Source organism: Colobus angolensis, unplaced genomic scaffold (assembly GCF_000951035.1).
Source record: "Colobus angolensis palliatus isolate OR3802 unplaced genomic scaffold, Cang.pa_1.0 Scaffold412, whole genome shotgun sequence".
Taxonomy (NCBI): Eukaryota; Metazoa; Chordata; class Mammalia; order Primates; family Cercopithecidae; genus Colobus; species Colobus angolensis.
In genome coordinates this window covers 2202018-2222774 of record NW_012117511.1, presented here as the reverse complement: position 1 = coordinate 2222774, position 20757 = coordinate 2202018, and the positions used below count along the sequence as shown (strand labels likewise).

Genomic DNA, 20757 nt, shown 5'->3' with positions numbered 1-20757 from the left:
TTCACCATGTTGGCCAGGCTGGTCTCAAACTCCTGACCTCACGTGATCCTCCTGCCTTTGCCTCCCAAAGTGCTGGGATTACAGGCATGAACCATCACACTCGGCCTAGCTGTAGGACATATTTTCTGATAGAAATGACATTATTGATGGAAAAAGCCCCTATATTTAGAGTATTTTGAGAATGATTAGAGATTTTGTATTGGAAGGAATGATGGAAATTTGAATGTCTTAAATCTTGAGTTAGTTATGAAATAAAATCACTTTTCTAAGAGAACTTTTAAAATGTAGTTTGTTTGGAGCATTATCTATATTAATTATATTCATTTTAATTTGTATCTTAGGAATCTTTGGAGTGTGGGAGAACCATGTGAAATGTTCAGCCCTTTAATACTAATTTAGCTTCAGGTTACTGAGATCACTTTGGTACTCAGTCAATATGGTTACCAAATTTGGATGAGAATTCCAGATGCTGAGTGGCTCAAAAACAGTTGTGGATATGTGTCCTATACTTTGTTATTTCTCTAAACTTGTGTAGAGATATTAAATCACTTTTGTGAGATGAATTTTCAACATTAAAAATAAAAGCTACTTTAGAAGACAAAAATAAAGCGTAACTAATTTAGAAAATTAAGACAAAAGCTTTTGAGGTTGGATCCTGCCTGTCCTTTTCATCCTTCAGGAAGGTTTCTAGGCTAGAAAGACATCTCTAAAAGCAAAGTTTTTATAATGGAAAATGTGCTGACATACACTTTAATGATATAGTTTCAAATGGCAGTGATACAATTTGTAGGCCTTTGTGCTTGGAAATGTCTGGAAAGTTGTAGTGCTCTTATTAATATTTGTAGTCACTTTTTATGAATTAGTATTTCTTGTTTTTCATTTTTATTTACTTTAAGATGAATAAATCTTATTATTAAATAACATGAAGATTGCATCACAGCCTTCAGGGTTAAAATGCACTCCTTTTTTGGGGAAGCAGATAGATGTGTTTACTCTATTGGGAGATTTAGATTTGATTTTTTGTTTTCTTCATGGTAATTATGTTTGCACTTTGCTGATCACTAGTTGTGCATTATTACAATGGGAGGTGACAATTTGATTGTCTTCAATTGGAGAAACAAGTAATTTTATATTCACTAAGCTGTCAGGTAACACTAACTCACAGTACTAAGAGCTCCTGGCAATGCAGCTTGGCACCTATATTTAACTGCTTTAATGCTTGTGTAACCTCTGCTGAATCAGAAATACTTTGCCGGCTGGAAATGGTTTTCAGACTTGTACAATGAGGTTTTCATTAAGTAGACAAACTGAAAATGAACTGCAAAGCCATGGTTGTTTTTCTCCTCCCCTTCTATCTCCTCCCCTCTTTTTTTCCCTCCCTTTCCCCTCCCTCTCTACTCTCACTCCCTTCCTCCCTCCCTCTTCTTTCTCTTCTTCTTGTCTCTCTGTGAATAGGAACCTGAAATTTATACCTTGTTTCATCACATGAAAGAGTGGACTTGGTAGACTGCCTTATTTAGCTAAAGGAGAGCCTCAGAGATGAACTTCTTTATATAGATTTGTTCAATGTTTGTGTGAATTTTCGTTATTTTGAAACAATCTATATAGTATCAATATTCATTTTTCTCTTTTTTTCTGGAAATATTGAAGAGGGAAATTCGAGTTAAGAATGGAAAAGTATACAGTGACAGTTTCCTACACTTTGTCTCTGAGAAGTTATTGTTCTGGTTTATGATTTTTATTCATATAATTGGATAAGATATCCTGTATTTGGGCTTCCATATTAATGGGCCAGTTTCAAGCTGACAGAGAGATGTGTGTTTATTCACTTAAAAAATTATAGTTCTGATTTTTTATGAAGAGGAGATTCAAAGTGAACTTACATAAATAAATTCATTCTGCTATTATTTTGGACAGCTTTCTTTCACTCCAGCCACACAGAGGTTTTTCACTGAGCTATAAAGTCATTGTGCTGGATTAACATCCTCTAAGTTAGTGTATATTTATAGTAGCCATTGTTAGGTTTTACTGTTATTGTTAAGTCACTGATTTTATTTATAAAATCTGGGCCTGGCTTTCCGAAGCAAAAATTCCAAATGTTACTGGTAGATAAACTGTGAGAAAACCATATTATTTCTATCAAGCAAAAAGTATAGATTGATGTTACATAAAGTCAAGTTGTTTTGATCCCAGGAAGAAATCAGATACTCAGGGACACTTAATAATTATAGGTTTTCCATAGGCAGTCAGTCAGCAGGCCAGTCGCTAGGCTGGTTGCCTGTCTCTTCCAGCAGATACTAACCAGTTAGACAGAGGTAGTTACGTGATGTAACATTATCAGGAGAAACAATTCATGAGTCAAAGCATTCCAAGACATATGAGCTCTAGTCCAAAGAACAGTCTTAAGCTACATAAAGTGACAGCAATATTGTCAGCTAAATATAAACTCTAGAAACACAAACTTTGATGACTTAAGAAGAATCTGTTCCAGGTAGTTCTTATTTTGTAAGAAGCTCAGAGGGCCTTTGAAGACAATTTTAGTGCTTTGCTGTGAAAAATTGGACCCTTAGAAAAGTCAAAATCTGTTAATTTAAGCACTTTCTTAGACATACTTCAGGAGCTTCAAATGTATTTCATTTACCTCATCTCCATTGATTTGACAGCTAATTCAAATCAGTGAGTTTTCTTCTAATAGGTATTGTCCTCATGTGTTACCATATCTGTTCTGAAAGTGCTGCTACAAGCTCTAGAAGATAGGTTTATAAATTCCTAAGGTAATTCTGAAAACAGTTACCTTCTTTTCACCTGAATTTTCTAAATTACTTGTTAAACATATGGAAGAAAAAGAAAAACCTGGCAGAAGCAGAGGGAAGTTTGGAGGTGGATTGGGGGAGAGTAGGTGGCAGTGTTGTATAAAGTAATACAAATAATTAGTAAGCACCCTCTGACTTTACTGGAATGATTCAAGAAATGTTTTAAAAGGAATGTCTTCATTTTAATATCTAGAATTATGGTGTACCATGCTACCCTCCCTTCCCCAAGACCCTTGAATGTGGAAATTAGATATATAAGAAGAGGGTTTTAAAATCATTCTTTGCCCTAGGCTGGGTGGACTGGTGTCCTTTGTAGAGGTTCCTGGGTATTGTGCTTTTTGGCAACTAAACATATCTGTTACTCATGTTCCTTAAAATGAGAGGCACTGTGTTATATTTTTGGAAAATTAGTTGTTTATTTCTCAGTATCAGCTCAAGTACAGCATTGTATTAACAGTGAATATCTGACAGAAATGAGTCTACCAGATAGCCTGGAGCTGAGCTGCAAAAATAAGTGTGAATGTTGGCCTGAAGTTTTAATTTTTTTAAATAAGTAGAACAACTCTTAAAATGTTGCTTTATGTTAAAAACAGGACTTCTTTTGAATAAATGTAACACGCCTGGAAAGTGAATGCCATTTGATAATAATCATAAAAATAATGGAATTATTTTCAAAAATCCAGTTAAATATATTGCTATGATGAATTCAGTGACTCTTTTTTGATAATTATATAAGCTTCAAATAATAGTTTTGAAAGATGGATACTTTCCAAGCTGTAATTTAAAAAATGTAAGGATCATGCCTTATGAGAAAGTTTAAAAGTTTGAAATTTGTTTAAAAATAATCCTGACTTTAAACATATAAAAATAACTGTGTTTAAAGAATAATGTCAAATCAGAAAAGTTCTAGAAAATATGATGTTCTGAGATAGAGGACTTAATGTACATGTATTCAGCATTCTCATCATTTTATAAAGTCTTGGGCCAACTAATTTTGATTTATTGTTGCAGAACAGAAAATAAATTTACTGTCTGGGTAAGTTTGTAATAGCCCAAACATTCAGACTTTGTACTGGTGTTTTGGAGTAGAATAATTATCACCTTTCTAGAGGTGTTCCTACTGACTTCCTAGAGAACATTCTCAGTAAATGGAGGCTTTATCTCCAGCAATCTCATTTCCCAAAGTCCTAAGCCCGAGTTCTTCCCAGTGGCCTGGCATCCTGGGTTCACTTGATTGTTGGGCAGAGACATTTCAAACTCAGGAAACATATGATGGGAATTTAGTTTTATGTGTCCCAAAGATATTTACTTCTCTTTGAAGGTTTTACTTGATAATAGCCATGCCCCAGAAAACCATCTTGTTTAACCAATGTGATAAGTTGACAATGTAGTTTTTCTCTCTGATTATAATGTACTCTGTGTAGTCAATACACTGGTACCATGTGAGTGTAATTTCCTCTTTTATTTTATCTCCAATGCACTGTATTATAAATAAACAGTTAAAAAAAACACCAAACAAATCTGTTGCATCTCCTTTTAAGATTGTACCACTGTAGACACTTGTTCTAGTAAAGTAGAATTGGGCGCATTTGATTGCATTTAAATTTTTCATGCTTCAGCAGTTTGGCTGGGAGCACAGTAAAGAAAAATCCCATGAGCGAGGATAGTTTAGAATAATAGAACTTGATTTTGTGTATTATAGCGGCAACATTTGCGCTGCTTTAGTTAGGGTTGTGTCAGCACTTCCATTATAAACCCCTGTTTTCAGGGGGTATAACTAGGGAGATTTTTTTTTTAATACAAATTAAAAAAACAATTCATTTGAATGATTTTTAAGTTATAATAGTGCAAAAATAAAACAAAGTATAGTCACATCGAAATTGACCATTCCGCAAGGATTTTGATTTTCTTTTGCTTATTAGTTGTATAAGGCAGCGGCTAAAGTAAGGTGCTGTTTTAATATGTTAGGGTTGAAAATTTTTGCAATGGAAAATTACTGACTGAGCATTAAAATAAATGTAAGCATTCCATGTGACACTTTAAAACACTGAAACGTGGGTATATTTGATTTATGAGTTTCTAAAGGAGAGTAACTGTGGTACAGTGGTTATAGTAAAGGCATTACCAAAAGTCAAGTGTCGTTGAAGCTTCTAGAATACAGTTTGGTTGGTTGAGTAAAATGTTTTAAAGGGGAAAGCTAAAGTAAAGAAATGAATGAGATGTCATCAGGATTATTTAATAAAGTAATTATGCAAAAAATCAGTGAATCAGATCTAATAATCAGCAAATCTAAACTTTAATAAACTCTACATTAAAAACAATTTGTGCACATTTTATAACAAAACTCAAAACCGCCACCCAAAACAAAAATCAACAACAAAACCAAATATAAAAAAAGATGTAAACAAAAAAACCCCAACAATTTTACCAAAAGGAAATGCTCAAGGAAATACTTTGCTAAAAACAAAACCCATCTTTTTCTCCACTAGCAATGCATTTAGTAAAAACAAGAAATTATATGATTTGGAAAAGTATTTTTGAACAAAAAATGTTAATTCCTTTGCTAAGGAAAGGGATTTCAAAATTGAGTGTGTTTTTCTTGATTGTTAACCATTGTTGTCCTACCTCCCCTGTCTCCTTTTCCTCTAACAATAGTGTGAAGTGAGGATGAACACTCAGATTTAATATTGCTTTTATTCGCAGCTTATGTTTTATTTGAAACCTTAATACACATATGTATTTGTAGGTGCAAAATAAAAGACAAGTTGTGAGATGTTATAAATAGGTAGCATTCCTGAATGGCCACTGGAGGAATCACAAGAAGACTGTTGATGAATAGAGGTGAAGCCTTTCCTCACTAATTGTATTCAGCGTGTAATTTCTAAACTTCCCTCTGAATTTTGATTTTCAATTAACACTCCCCATTTGAAGATAATTTTCTATTTAATGTAATTGCAGGAAATAATTTATTGGCTGATTAAGACTGAGGACCCAGCCTTCCTTAAGAAAACATTCTAACAAACCATCCTTTAAACTCAACTCATAGATTTAGTCTATTTTTACAGCTGCAGAGTTGTATTTAATTAGGATTGTGCACTATTGTTCACTGGTGAAGTTTATAGTTGAAATTATTCTTAAGAGACTGTTTTCATTTTGAGTTTTGTCATGATTAATTTATACTAAAGCAGCAATCATAGACATTGCTATTGGAAGGAGCCAATTCACTTTATAATAAGAGGATGTCTGTTGAGGGAACTAAAGTAACTGATTTTTGGATCATGACTTCCAACTGTATTTAACTATTTTAAAAGGCAGAAGTACATTCATTCTTTTGTTTTTTACATGAATGATTATTGATATTGTCAGTATCTGAAGCAGGAAATCACTCTTGTTTGTGGCAAGCTCTTGATAAACTTGCAGAACAGTTATAATTTGCCTGGTTTTAATAATAGTAGTTATGGGGCCAGTAAAGTAAGCCATATAGTAATTCTAGAAGCATCCATGGGCTACCATTTTTCATAATCATGTATATGTTTGTTCATTTGTTATTATTGATATAAATTGGTCAAGAATATATCTGATTTATTGATATAGCACTCTTTAGAACATTTAATTCATTTCTTCTCAAAGAAATTATAGGCATTCTTTTGCATTCCCTTGCCCCCATTGTATTTTCTAGTATCAAATTTAATAGATACAATTTTTGTTATTTGTAGAATGATTATTATAAATTGGTATCAGCATTTTAATATGTTTCAAAGCACTACAAAAGCCTGTAATACTTTTATTTAGAACTGTGCATAATTAGATTAGCTGATCTTATATTAATTTTTTTCACTGTAGGATACTAAATCTGAACCCCCTCATTAATTGTGAGAAATTTAGCATTAGCTGTTAAATCCTATGTAAAACATGGGCTGCTACATAAAAACTACTGTTTAAATTGGAATTAACTTAATTATTTTTCTTGCACTTGATATTTCCTTCACTGTAATATTCATGAAAGCATGTGACAGATTTGTAAATTTAACTGTTAATCTCAGATTTCTAGACCCTTTAATCAGTATTTATTTGTCTGTAGAAACAGTACTAGCAAGTTAATGATTTGCTAATTTGAAAAATGCTCATGTGGTTTCCTATATTAACTGATTTGTGTGTTTTTTAAAAAATGGTATGAAATCAATTAATGTTAAATAGCAATTAAGGTGGAGATTTTATTCCTTTCATTACACAGCAGTTTTAGAGCTAAAGATGTAATAAACTAAAAACAATGTAAAGTTTTAGAAAAAATGCTAAATTCCCTCTTCTGTTAAGTTATAAACTTTCAGTGGTTTTATTTTCAAACCATTTTGCCAAGAAATGCATCTTGATAAAATGATATTCTAAACATTTTGAAATTCTACTTAATAATCATGGTTTTCTGATTTTATATAAGAGTACAAAATGGAGACCTTGTCATGCAGAGTGTAGTCGATATTTATTTGTGGGCACATAAATGAATGTTCAGTATTGTATTTGGAGGTTTTAAATATTATACACAGTAGGCATTTTACTATTTTCATGGTAAATGCTTTGAATCTTTAATGTACTTTCTAATACAAAATAGAGGTATAGCTATTTCAAATACTCAATTCAAATGCTACAAAATTGCCCTAAAACTAATCTAACAGTATCAGCCACTCAATCAATATGTCACTTAAAAGTTAAGTTACAACACTTGACTCATTTTAAAGGTCTTTTAACAAGCTTTAGATGGCACTAAGTAGTGTTAGGCCCAGCCCCAATAATGCAAAGTATAAACAAAGAAGTCAGGATCAGATTTGTTTAGGACTTTAATTATGAATTATTTACTCTCCTGATTATATTTTCCTACATATACTTCTTTTGCTCCTATATAAACCATAGGAGAAAGTTGGATATTTGTGCTTTCAAATCATCTTGCAAACTGACTCATTTGCCAGTTCATTCATTCGTTTTTTTCCATTGCTAATTATCACCCTAAATACTCTCAGGAAGCTTATAATCTAGTTAAGAAAACTAGGAGGGAAAATATACGCATACATACCCTGTCCATTATGAAAACTTACTCTGTAAAAAAATCATTAATGGATTGTAGGAGAGAAAATATGCAGTACTTACTGGGAAGAGGTTTGCAGAGTTAAAAGCAAAGAGGGAAAGCAGGACACATAAGCCAAGAGTTCTTTTTCAGGGGTTTAGAGTGGACCACAAATATCTCTAAAGTTAAATAACTTTTGTTTTTTCCTGAACTAGCCAAATGCAAGGGTTGGTTTACGTTTTGTTACTGACAGCCATTTTTAATCCATTCTGTTTTCCTTCTTCTGCAGAAGAATGTCTTCCAAGCAAGCCACCTCTCCATTTGCCTGTGCAGCTGATGGAGAGGATGAGATAACCCAGGATTTAACCTCAAGGGAAAAGGAAGAGGTCAGCGATCAACATGTGGCCTCCCATCTGCCTCTGCACCCCATAATGCACAACAAACCTCACTCTGAGGAGCTACCAACACTTGTCAATACCATTCAACAAGATGCTGACTGGGACAGTGTTCTGTCATCTCAGCAAAGAATGGTGAGCTTTTAAAATCTGACCACTGCCACTAAATGTATTCCTTAGTATGTCCTCATTATAGATAGATATTTTAGGGAAATAGATGACCTTAGAGTTATTTTTGTTTAGATCATGAAACAACTACCAGGTACATATTACTAAGATACTAACAACTGGAAAAACTTGAAAAATGGTTTGTGATTTAGTGTATATACATTTATTATTAGGTCAATGTGCCAAGAATATATTTTATTGATTGATTTTTGTGGGGGGGATTGGTTATCTTATTCTGTGAATCCATGAATTTAAGGTGGTTAACTTGGTAATATCACAAAATAGATATGATCAAATAAAGTATGGCTATGTATTAATATTGAAAAATGTAAGCAAATACAACTGCGTGAATGAGATCATATGTTGAATATACCTTCAATGAGAAAATGCAGGTATTTATCATTTTTAATGGTCATTCTTGATTTATAATAAAGCTTTTCTCACTTATGTGCCTATATATTAATTTCAAAAGGGCATGCAAACCTCCTGAGAATCATTCAATCAGACTACAGGAGTTTTCTCAAAAAGTAGAAACAACATCAAATACGTACAGTATATTTAGCCAGCTTTCCCATGTTAAATTCCATCTCTAATCATCAAAACAGAAACCATAGCCAGTGACATTAATTATCTAGTTCAAAGCAAAAATATTCAACTTTTTTAGCATCTAGAAGAGATTAAAATCTTAATATATTTTATTAGATTAGAAGTTTTAAACCCCATTTTGCATTTCTTAATTTTTGGCTAACTAAAATTAAGTTAATGAAAATTATTTTAAGTGGGCACTGAGAAAATTTTTATTTCTTAACAAAAATTAGGTAATATTTCCAATGCATTTACTACTGATAACACATATTTAGATTCTTATTCAATGCTTTATATCTCAGAGACTTAATTCAATAATTTATGAAGGCAGACATTTTTCTTTTTCAGATGATTTTGCAGACACAGCCAATGCTCTGGAGCAGTAGGTAAGAAGCAGAGGATTGAAAGATAGTTTCTAGACTAATTTTAGTTTTGAAAGCGATCAAAATTGTACAATTAGATCCACTGGAAGATTAGTTTTCTTGAGTAGGAAGAAGGTAATAAAGCAAGTCTGTTTTTATGATTGAACTTCAGTTGTTCATTTTAACACCTCCAAGGTGAAATAGATATCCAGTCACTGCCACTTGCTTATTGTCAAGATAATGGAGTGATGTTTCATTTTTATTTCAACAAATATTTATTGAGTACCATTTATGTGCCAAGCATTCTTATTAGGTGCTGACTATATAGTGATGAACAAAGCAGACATGATTAATTCCTTCATGGAGTTTATAGTCTAGGAGAGGGAATAGAAATTAAGTAAATATATACACAAATATATAATTAAAATATGATGTTTGCTATGTATGAGGAGAAAAACAGAATGCTATGTGAGAACATAATGGGGCAAACCTAATTTAGAATAGATGGTTAGGAATACCCTCACTGAGCCAAAGATGGTAAGAACTAACCAGTTAGAGTGGAACAAAGAGTAAAACTGCAGAGGGAACAGCATGTATGAAGTATTTGAAGTGAGAAAGTTACTGCTTAATGTCAGAAAGTAAAAGATGGCCTTCATCGCTGGAGAGTTACGATGAAGGATGCAATATAGCATAAAATATAGTTGGAGAGATTGGTAGGGGCTATATCAAACAGGACCTTGGAGATAACATTATGGATGTGAGATTTGATCTAAGTTCAATGGAAAACGTTTGAAGCATTCAAAAACATTTCAAACAGATAAATTCTGGCTGTGGTATAATGAATGGATGGGAGAGAGACAAGAGTGAAAGAAGGAGGACCCACTGGGAGTCTATTTCAGAAGTCTAGGTGAGAGATGAATGGCTTGAATTAGTGTAAAGGAAGAGTGGCTAGAGAGAAAGGATGGGTTTAAGATATATTTTGGCTTTTATGCCAAATCTAGTCATAGACAAATAAAAATAACTGCACTGGAAAATATGGGGAGAATAAGAAATAATACAGTTCAAATTTTATTTCTTTGAGAACACTATACTTATTTTTCCTAGAAAAATTGTGTTTGTATCTTGATAAGTCCCAAGTTACTTTGGTGGGTTATTCTCAAACTTTTATCATCTAAAATTTTGTCTTAGAATATATATTAATAATTTTCTTACCAAATTTATATTAAATGTGGTTTATGATAGTATAAAACAGTTTAATGGTACAAATAAGTTAACTATTAATGTAAAAGAAATCATAATTGCTAGACATGTTTTCAAACTTTCACTTTCTTTTGCTGTCAAACATTGCTTTCCACTGGAGCCTTTGTGTATTCCGAATGACTAGAAGCCAAAATATTTTGTTTAAACTCCCACTCTATAGTATTTCCCAGCTGTGTACTTATATGGTGTAATAAAAGGATTTAACAAATGGGAAATAGCAGCTGCATTTGGAAATTCCCTTTGTGCTTCTTTTTCACTGGATAGATTCAATATTGTATAACAACTGTAATGTCAGACCTGTAATGACTTATACTGTAAGTACCATATCACTAACCAATTTTTCTTTGCAGGAAAAAAACAATAGAAGGATTTTAAGTTTCTGGGCAGACCTGCAAACCTACATATATTGTGTGTGTGTATGTGTGAGTGTGTCTTTGAGTGGGAGGACTGTGCTAATGTAAAATTTAATAAACATTTTATCTCATTCTACTTTAAAATAAATATGAAGTCAAAAAGGATGTTTATGAAATTAAGTAAAACTTGTAGTTTTCTTTAATGGATCATATTCTGTACTTGTAATTGAGTCCCAAAAAATAGTTGTGAAGAAATAAAATTTAAAAGAAAATCTAAAAAATAACAACACTTTTTTTCAGCACTTATACAGTTTCCATTGTTACTTACTTTCTGCAATGGCCCTCATGGCCCTCATTCATGAACAGTTAGAAACAAGCCCTAAAAGTTTCTTATCTCCTGGATTCAGGAAGGGTTTTACTTTGAAATGTCATGACCACAGAGGAAGTTTTCTGTCAGAGAAGGTGAAGACAAAGCAAAGAAGTCCTGCTAATTCCCACTTTCTGATTAGAAAAAAAAATCTTTAAATGTAAAGATTCTGATTATTTTGAGGTGACACTGCAACAAAATATGAGACCACATAGGTTCAAACAAGAAAAATAATTTGTAATGGCATAAGCAAGGAAGGAGAATAGAAATTTTAGAAATAGGATTTCAAGGACCAGTTTGAGATAAAAAGTTTTAGATTCTGATTTTAATCATAATTACCTATTTTATAGACACCAAACTGTTGAATTATAAATTTAATGTGCTATATTAATTAGTGAGAGCCATTTGAAGGTTGGAAAGTTAGTGTAAATAAGAGTCACTATCCTTCTCTTTCCACAACCACTACCACTTTCATCATGGCACCCGGTGTGCCAATACCTTTTTTGCAGAGAAATATTGACACTGTCCACTAAAACGTGCTTTTGTTCTCATTAGGACTGACTCATTAGGCTGGAATACATTTGCATAATTTTTTTCATGGAAAAATGTACAGCATATTATTATTTTTGATGTTAATAAGCATGGAGAAGAATATTTTTGTGATCATGTTTCATGACCTCTATATGATACTGTGTGTAGTGATTATCTGCTAGATTGCAACTGTAGAAAGGACAGATAAACTTATATACTGTTGGTGATCTTTTCTACAGATTACATACAATTTTTTGGTGCAAATTATGTATAGTTACTTATATCAAACAGATAAATTACAATGTACATGTTATTTTGAGCCTTCCCTTCCTTACTTTTTTTTTTTCTTTTGCTTTAGAGTATAATTTAGAAAGGAGTTATCATCACTGGATACCCGAGTATATAGTACCTGCTAAAGTTCCAGGCACAAGGACTAACTTGTGAATAATATAGATAAGATCCCTGTTATCATAGAACTTACAGTATAGTAGTATGGCAAACAATAAAGAAATCTTATAGAGTGGGACAATTTCAGACAATAATAAGTACTATGAAGAAAATTAAGTAAGAAAATGTGATAGAGAATTACTCCTTTAAAAAGACCGGGGAAGGTCTTTTTGAGGAGGTGACATTTGAGCTGAAATTTGAATAAAGAGAGAATCACTGTGCAGAGATTTGGGGAAGACACCCAGTCAGAGTGTATAATAAGTACAAAAGTCTTCTAGTTTGTGTGTTTGAGAAACAGAAAACAACAGGGTGGCTGGTGAGGGAGAGAATGGTATGAAATGAAATTGGGGAGACTGGCAGATTACAGATATTGTGGAGTCTCATAGGCTACAGGGAGGTGTTTAAACTTTCTTTCAAGTGTAAGTAGAAGCCATTGGAAAATTTTAAGCAAGGGAGTAACATGATTTGATTTATGTTTTTAAAAGATCACATTGCCTGCTGTGTAGAGAGTGGACTGTGAGAGAGAACATCAGAAACAGGGACGTGGATTAGGAAACCATTGCAGTAGTGCAGGTGAGAGTTAGATGATAAGCGGAAGAGTGAACAGTTTAGGGAGATTCTTCATTGAAGAGTTCTCAGAGATTCTGAAGAAGACAAAATTTACACAAAGGGTGGAGAGAATGTTTTAAGTAATGTACATGTGGGCAAAAACATAGTCAAGAATGACAAGAAATGAGGTTGGTGAGACCAAGGAGAGGAGGGAAGAGAGTAGAAATGCTCTTGGCCAGAGAATGGGCCCCGGCGAGAGACAAGCTTTTTGCCTAAGAAGCAACTGTTAGTAGGTGGCTTCTGTGGTAGGCCATGGGGATGTGGGTAAGGCACCAACACTCTCATGAGATATAAAATGTGATGATTGTAAGTGGGAACTTATGCACATGTGTACACTTACATTCTTATATTGATATATATTTTGGCAGAAATATACATCTGGCTTTTAACTACTAGTCTAAGTAGGTAGAAATAACCATAGTGGACTCTCAGCCCCAGAATATCTGAACTCCTTATTTTAGAGACCTACTTAAATTCCTCCAGGGGAGTTTTATCTTCTAGAAAAGTTTTAAAATAAGTTTCCACCTTAAATAAAAGATGTCAATAATGCCCTTTGCTGTAATTGAATGAAAATAATGGTAGACATCCTGAGATATTTAATAAATAACTATTGAGGAAAACACCTTCTTGCTTGCAAACAATTTCTGCTCTCTGCTCCTCTAGCTTTCAGTCTCATGAAGTTGCTAATCAACTCTGGAGTGTTTTTTGTTTTTCACTTGAAGTCATAAAATAGCTGGTGTGGACTTTGTACCATTTCTGGGAATGGAGCTATTGTCATTACATGATAACAGTCCAGGAATTTTTAGTGAGGATCTAATCTTCAGTCATGCTGTTATGACAGACCTTTGAGAAGATTTCTAATCTTGTTATTTTAGAGATTTTAAAAACTTGAATTGTTGGCAGTTTTTTGTAAGATTTTGTCATTTAAGATAGTAGGCAGCACTCCTCACTTTTATTGTGACTGTACTTTAGAAAGTGTAGTGAAACCCACTTGTTCACTTGGTCCTAACTAGTGTATAGACATAGTGATAACTCCAAAGGTAAGATTTATGTACACCTTTGTGGTACCTGATTGGCATAGGAAGCACTGGAAAAAAGTCCATAAACCTGTGAGGTTTAGACTTCCTGAGACATTTAGTTACTACTTCTCTCACTTTTGGATTTTGGAAATACATTCGATTTTAGTAAAGTTAAAGCCTAAATTTCTTTGGCCATCCTTACCTTGAATCACTGCATAATATTTTCTAGGAAGACTTACGGAGGATTTCCCAGTTCCTGTAACTTTGAAACTATATTTGCATACAGTGCTATCTCTTTTTCAACCTATTTCAGAAATTTAATAACAGAAATTTATTTAGAATTTGAACTAAAAAATAAAACATTTTATTGCATGGAATCTGGCAGAGCTCTTGCTGTGGGTAGTGAAATAGACAACAAATGTTGTCTAGCATTGACACATTGATTATCTTTATATTTTTACACCCTGATGATGTGTACTATCCTTTAAAAAAAAGTATGTATTTTTAAAAGTTCCCCAAATCTAAATTGTTTAAATTAAACAAAAGGGTTGCTGGTATGATACTTGGAAGTATCTCAATGTTTATGGAAATATAAATAATTTTTTCATGATTCTTAATTATATAATATGCCTTTCTAAGAAAAATTTTTGGAAAAATTTTCTGTCTTACCTAGCATATTATTAAAATCTTCATCAAAAGTGGAGACATTAGGCCAGGCATGGTGGCCCATGCCTATAATCCCAGCACTTTGGAAGGCTAAGGCAGGTGGATCACTTGAGGTCAGGAGTTTGAGACCAGCCTGGCCAACATGGTGAAACCCCATCTCTACTAAAAATACAAAAATTAGCCAGATGATGCAGCCTGTGGTCCCAGCTACTCAGAAGGCTGAAGCAGGAGAATCGCTTGAACCTGGGAGGTGGAGGTTGCAGTGAGCTGACATTGTGCCACTGCACTCCAGCTTGGGCGACAGATCAAGACTCTGTCTCAAAAAAGAAAAAAAAAAAAGTAGAGACATTAACATGCTCTGGAATAGTTGGCTTTTTTTTCCCCCTTGGGCAAGAAGGAATCAGGTATGCATGCTGATTAACACACTCCAGTCATTAACATGTGATTATGTGGGCTGCATATTGAGCACCTGCCAAAATATAAAAATCCAGTACTTTGCTACATCTGTGCAAAGACTTTTTGCATTTCTTTTGTATTTTGAAAGATCAAGGAAAACCGGACGTTAGTATCTTTTTTTTTCAGTGAAATAAAATTGCATATTCAGAATGTCTTTAAGGAGATGTCACATGTCATGTTTATTTTTATTTTAATCATTCAGTCTGTGTAAGATCCAATGACTAGGGTTTCTAGTGCACTGACTATAACATGAACCCCTTAATGAACTCTATCACTGACATTCACTTACAATTTGCAACATTACTGCATGTTCATAAGGATTATCTTTTCTTGGATTCAGCCAATGTTCTCCTAATTTGCCTCAGTTTTATGTGATATTTCTATGTTTGATGGATATTTTGTTTTCATTCACTTTACCTATGTCCTGCTAGTGTATACCTCATAGTAATGCCAGGGCTGCTCCTGTGGTTTGGCTTCTCCTGTCAACTATCCCTATGCAAATACTTCTATATGACTGAAGTGTAACTTAGAGTCTATAGCATTTACAGACATAGGAAAAGGAGATTTTTGATAATTATTTAAAATAAGACTTGGTTAGTAATAAAAAATCAGGTATAATCTAGTCTAGCATGAACAGTCTGAGCAGGACTGTTCTACTTAGCTTTTATTTTTCTTAATGGATTCAAATGTCATTTGAATGTAGCTTTTTTAAAAAAATAAATCTTTTATTAAAATTGGTCGGGGTTAATCAATGGAAGCTAATCTCAGGACACCAATAATTTTCTGATTAAAGCAGAACTCTATGAGCATGTTTCAGTCTATAGGTGGTTCTGATTGATACATATTTTCTTGTATAGAAATCCTTCTTAAAATTTTTTCTTGCCTAGCCTCTGGCTACATTACTATAATGAAATATGATAACTGTAACAGTGAAATCTGTACATTTTTTTCATAATGCTTCCAAGCAACATGTAGAAAATAATGTATATATTATATAGCATGCAGTTGTTTATACGACTAATTTGAACTTTTGTGATTAGAATGAAATATTAATCTCAAAGTCCTTCTAGATCAGCAGGAATAAGATGGTGACAACTGTGATACACAGCATATTACTTTGGGAGGAGGAAGCCAGGATTGTGTTTGCACACTTTGAGACCTATCTTCTTTAATTTGGAGAGGGTTGCTTTCCATAAAGGCAACTTTAACACAATGAATCCTATTCGCATCATTTGTTTGAAGATGAGGTTGAAAGGGCTGTCTCTGATTATTCAAACCACCTGCATCAAGCAGGAAAGACCCTACTCTGTTCCCTCCACAAATATATCTAATCTTTCTTGAACACCTATAATGAATATGCATTAATTACCTTGATATGGAAATTATTCCACTGTTTGATTGTCCTCCGCAAAAAAGTTTCCTTGCTTTCCAGGAGAAGCATAATCTTTTAAAGAAGAGCAACTTCAAGCCATTATTACTTTTGTTAATACAGCTTTCAATGTGATGACATATTTATTTTTTATGATATTAACCCTTACTACATTCTCTTGACCCCTAGGCATTGTTTTTAGGTGATGGAAATTGAGTTCAATAATATATCTTTGTGTAAACCACATTCTAAATTCCAAAGTATAAATTATGAACCTTTGCTAATAAAATTTTACAATCAGGTTGAAATTCGAAATGAATATTTATGCTTTTCATTTATCTTCTTTATATTTCATTAGCACCCTGGAAAATGGAAAACCTTATTTAATAAAATGATTGGAAATTATTTGGTAAACTTTTGCTTTCATTATAATTTAACTCTGTTTTGTTTCTACTCCCAGTGTACTGAGAGTACTCAGAAAACAATATTCTCAAATGTCTCAAAATTTCTGAGAGGAAGTATGCCCTCATTCAAGCACAGATAGATTATGGTGGTATAATAGAAGAGATTCATTTGCCGAGAAATGAATAATTCAAATATTTATATGATAATTACTTTTATTTATCAATTTTTTGTCAGTTCCAGTGGCAAGTAATAATTTTTTGCATGAGCACTGAGTTAGTCAGGATTAAACTAATGTAATCCGTGAACGAATTCAGAAAACTTTTGCTCTTGAGTTTAGAGTCAATATTTGACTTTGTTATATTAATTTATTTCATACCTGGTATGCTTCTACTTAAGATGATTCTCTCATTTTTGTTCTCTCATTGATGTATTTCAGATATAATTTGATTATAGTTCGTTTATTTTGCTTTCTGAAATTAACAGTAAAGTTAGAATTTGGCTCTCCTTTTGGCTACTGTTCTCTTGGATGACACAGTAGGCCAAAGAATGAATCTATGTTTTTGGATATTTGGAAGTTAAGAGGGAAAAATAAAAATTCAGAGAGAAGTTTTTCTTTCCAGTGAGAAAATATGGGCTTTGTGATTGTAGTTGAGTCATCAGTCCAAGGTTGTATATTGCATTCAGGTAGAAGAATGCACAGCTTCCAAACATTGTGAGCACCTGATGGCAGTTAGACTTATTTGCTGCCTTGTGTTAAATTGCTGACATTTTGTGTCCCGTTTCCCTTTTGCTGCAAATGTATATAGAGATAGGTGGGTGGATGCATGGATGAGTAAATAGATTGTTGTTTTATAAGTAACATAACCTCTGAGGAATCATTTTTAGTTTCTTTGTAATTGTTCTAGTTGTATGACCTTAAACAAGAGAGTTAGAGATGTTATTTAAAATGTTCTGAATTATAAAGAGTTTATTGGTAGCCCACCACATGAATTTACCATATTAGAAGAAAATTTGAAGGTTCTTTCAGTGAAATCCTCAAACTTGGGAGCTTTACTGGGCAAGATCTAGTGAAGAGAGGAGATTGTTGAGCTCACAAGGTGGCCCTGAGTATGTATGACACAAAGCAATCTGTTCTCTCGACTCTTTTTTAGGCAAACTGGGCCTTGAAAGGACTTAACTGTCAATAGAGTTGCATCTCTATTAAAGAACAAATGGATTTGAAAAACCTTAATTGGGCTCTGATACTTTTTAATGTTAAGATTTGTGAGGTATGAAGAGCATACCATGAGTTATTTCTTTTCATTTAAAACACACTAGTTACTTAGCTTATTACAAAAACAACAACAAACAGTATGGATGTCACTTAAATGGGGATGAAAAGAAAACAACTGCAGAGGAGGAGAGCATGAGGAAGATTGACTTGACACCAGAGTAAGTGGTTACTTCTTCAGAGGAGCTCTGTGGAATCATTTGAGACTCTCCAATTTGTCCAACATCTCCAACTTCTGCATAATCACTCCCTTTATTTCTCAATGCCTTAAATTCTCAAAAAGACATTCTTTTTGTTCAGTAGGGGGTCTCTGATGTCCTTAGAGGGAACACAGGTACCTCCTAGAAAGCCTATGTTCATCTCTGCCCTAATTTGCTGTGTGACCTTAGGGAAGTCACTTTATATCTCCTGACTTGAATTTCTTCAGCTCGAAAAAGAAGGATTTGAACTATAATCACTAAGCCTCTTGACACTTCTCACTTTCTTGGTTTCAAGGTTAAAATTGGGATAGCCAATTTGACTTAGCTTAATACTATTGTTTAGATTGAGTATCATGTATATGGTAGTTTGGGTATCAATGAATTGCCAGATGAAAATAACTATCTAGAGTTGGTAGGCACATGAACCAGTCAGTAGTTGAATGTTGTTTTTGTTTGTTTGTTTTACATGGAGTCTTGCTGTGTTGCCCAGGCTGGAGTGCAGTGGCTTGATATCGACTCATTGGAACCTCTGCCTTCTGGGTTCGAGTGATTCTCCTGCCTCAGCCTCTCCTGAGTAGCTGGGATTACAGGTGTGTGCCACCACACCCGGCTAATTTTTTGTGTTTTTGGTGAAGACGGGATTTCACCATGTTGGCCAGGCTGGTCTTGAACTCCTGCCTTCAACTGATTTGCCCGCCTTGGCCTCCCAAAGTGCTGGGATTATAGGCATGAGCCACTGTACCTGACCAATAGTTGAATATTGATAGAATATTGATTTAATTGCTGGGAAATTCACTATCAGGCCTGCCTTAAAGCTCTGCTTACATGGTGTGAAATCTTTAAAACATGACATCTCTAAGGCAGGTGGTAGTGTGTCTTAATTCTTGTTGTTCAGATGCTACTGAGTATATTGAATTTAGGGCACCACTCTTTAAGAGATATATAGAGAGAAACATTTGGAACACACTTAGAGGAGAATGTTCAGATTGGCCGAACTGTGTTTTATGAAGAAGAAATGAAGGAAAAAGGGATATTTTCCCTAGATGAAGAGAAGATAGAAGGGTACTGTACTAGCTGTGAGTATATATTGAACAACTGCCATTCTGAATGTTTCCATGGAATAGAAATATGGATTGGAACAGGTTTCATATGTCTGTAAAAAGGATTTTGGACAACCCTCAATAAATGGAATGGACCACTTTGGGAGCTGCTAAATCCTCTATTAGTGAAAGTGTTTAGGGAGAGGCCAAACAACCACTTGTCAAGGAAATCGTAACACTAACCACCACCATTTAATGATCACTTACTATATCATGACACTGTTCTAAGTGTTTTATTTTTATTGATTCACTTAATTCCCATAATAACTCTTTGAGATAAATTCTTTACTGCACTATTACTATTGCCATTTTGCAGACAAGGAAATTAAGGCAAAAAGAAGTTAACTAACTTGTCTGAGCTTATATGGATGAGAGGTGGAAAAGCTGGGATTTAAACTGGAAAATCTTGCCCAGGACGCCTGTACTTTGTTAACTATTTTATTATTCCATTTTCTCTTGCACAGGGAATTCAAGTGCTAGATGGCATTGAACAATTGGAGTTTTAAAGACCTTTGAATCTTGAGATTCTAATTTTGTGTGTGAGGCTGGTAGTGTATAGATAATGCAGGGCTTTTCTATGTGCCTGTCTTGACAGGTTTGGGGATGTTTTCTGTATTTAATCTATTCACTATATTTACTTCTATTTGTTAAATAGAATGTTAATGAGGCCTTTCAACAAACTTTTGGGTTTGTTATTTTTTTTCTGCAAATTGAAATAACATTTAGGAAACAACAGCTTATTTTTAAAGCCTTGGAAATCATGACACTTTAGCAAATATTGGTAACAAATCTATTTTCTTACACATCTATGAATAATTTTATTGTTACTCAACAGCATAGTAATAGTGACAAGTGGCATATGTTATTTCAGTTTTGAAAATGTTATGTAAATCTAATATACTAGCAAATATCAGTTTTAATAAAAGAAAAAATACTCTTTCACTATCATTCAAAAAATGATACTTTTGTCATAAATAATCTGTTGGCAATTAGAATCAAATACAGCATTTTAATTTATATATACTTCTTTAACCCAATTCTTTTCCTTACAGTATGTCACATTAGAAAAAAAACATAACTTTTTTCCTCTGAGAAAGAACCATAAATGTTTGCAATTTAGTCTTCAGCATATTAAAAAGGTTAGATTTCCTTTGTTAGCAAGAGGTTGTTGGAACCTAAATCTTTTCTGTCAGTCAATAAAACTATAGTAGAAGGTGTCTTATATAGCACAGTTGGCAAGTAGTTTTTTTTTTTTTTCTTTTTTTATTTATTTTTTTTATTATACTTTAAGTTCTAGGGTACATGTGCATAACGTGCAGGTTTGTT

The 20757-nt window shown here is 33.5% G+C and overlaps 1 protein-coding gene across 5 annotated transcripts in view; it reads left to right on the top strand.

Annotated features, from left to right (window-relative positions):
* SOX6 (SRY (sex determining region Y)-box 6) overlaps positions 1–20757 on the top strand; it is a 535498-nt gene that overhangs the window by 128337 nt on the left and 386404 nt on the right. For all 5 annotated transcript variants that reach the window (XM_011956274.1, XM_011956276.1, XM_011956271.1 and 2 more), the window contains exon 2: positions 8159–8399. In XM_011956274.1, coding sequence (XP_011811664.1) covers positions 8163–8399 — 237 coding nt within the window. In that variant the 5' untranslated portion in view covers positions 8159–8162. The remainder of the gene's footprint in view (positions 1–8158; positions 8400–20757) is intronic.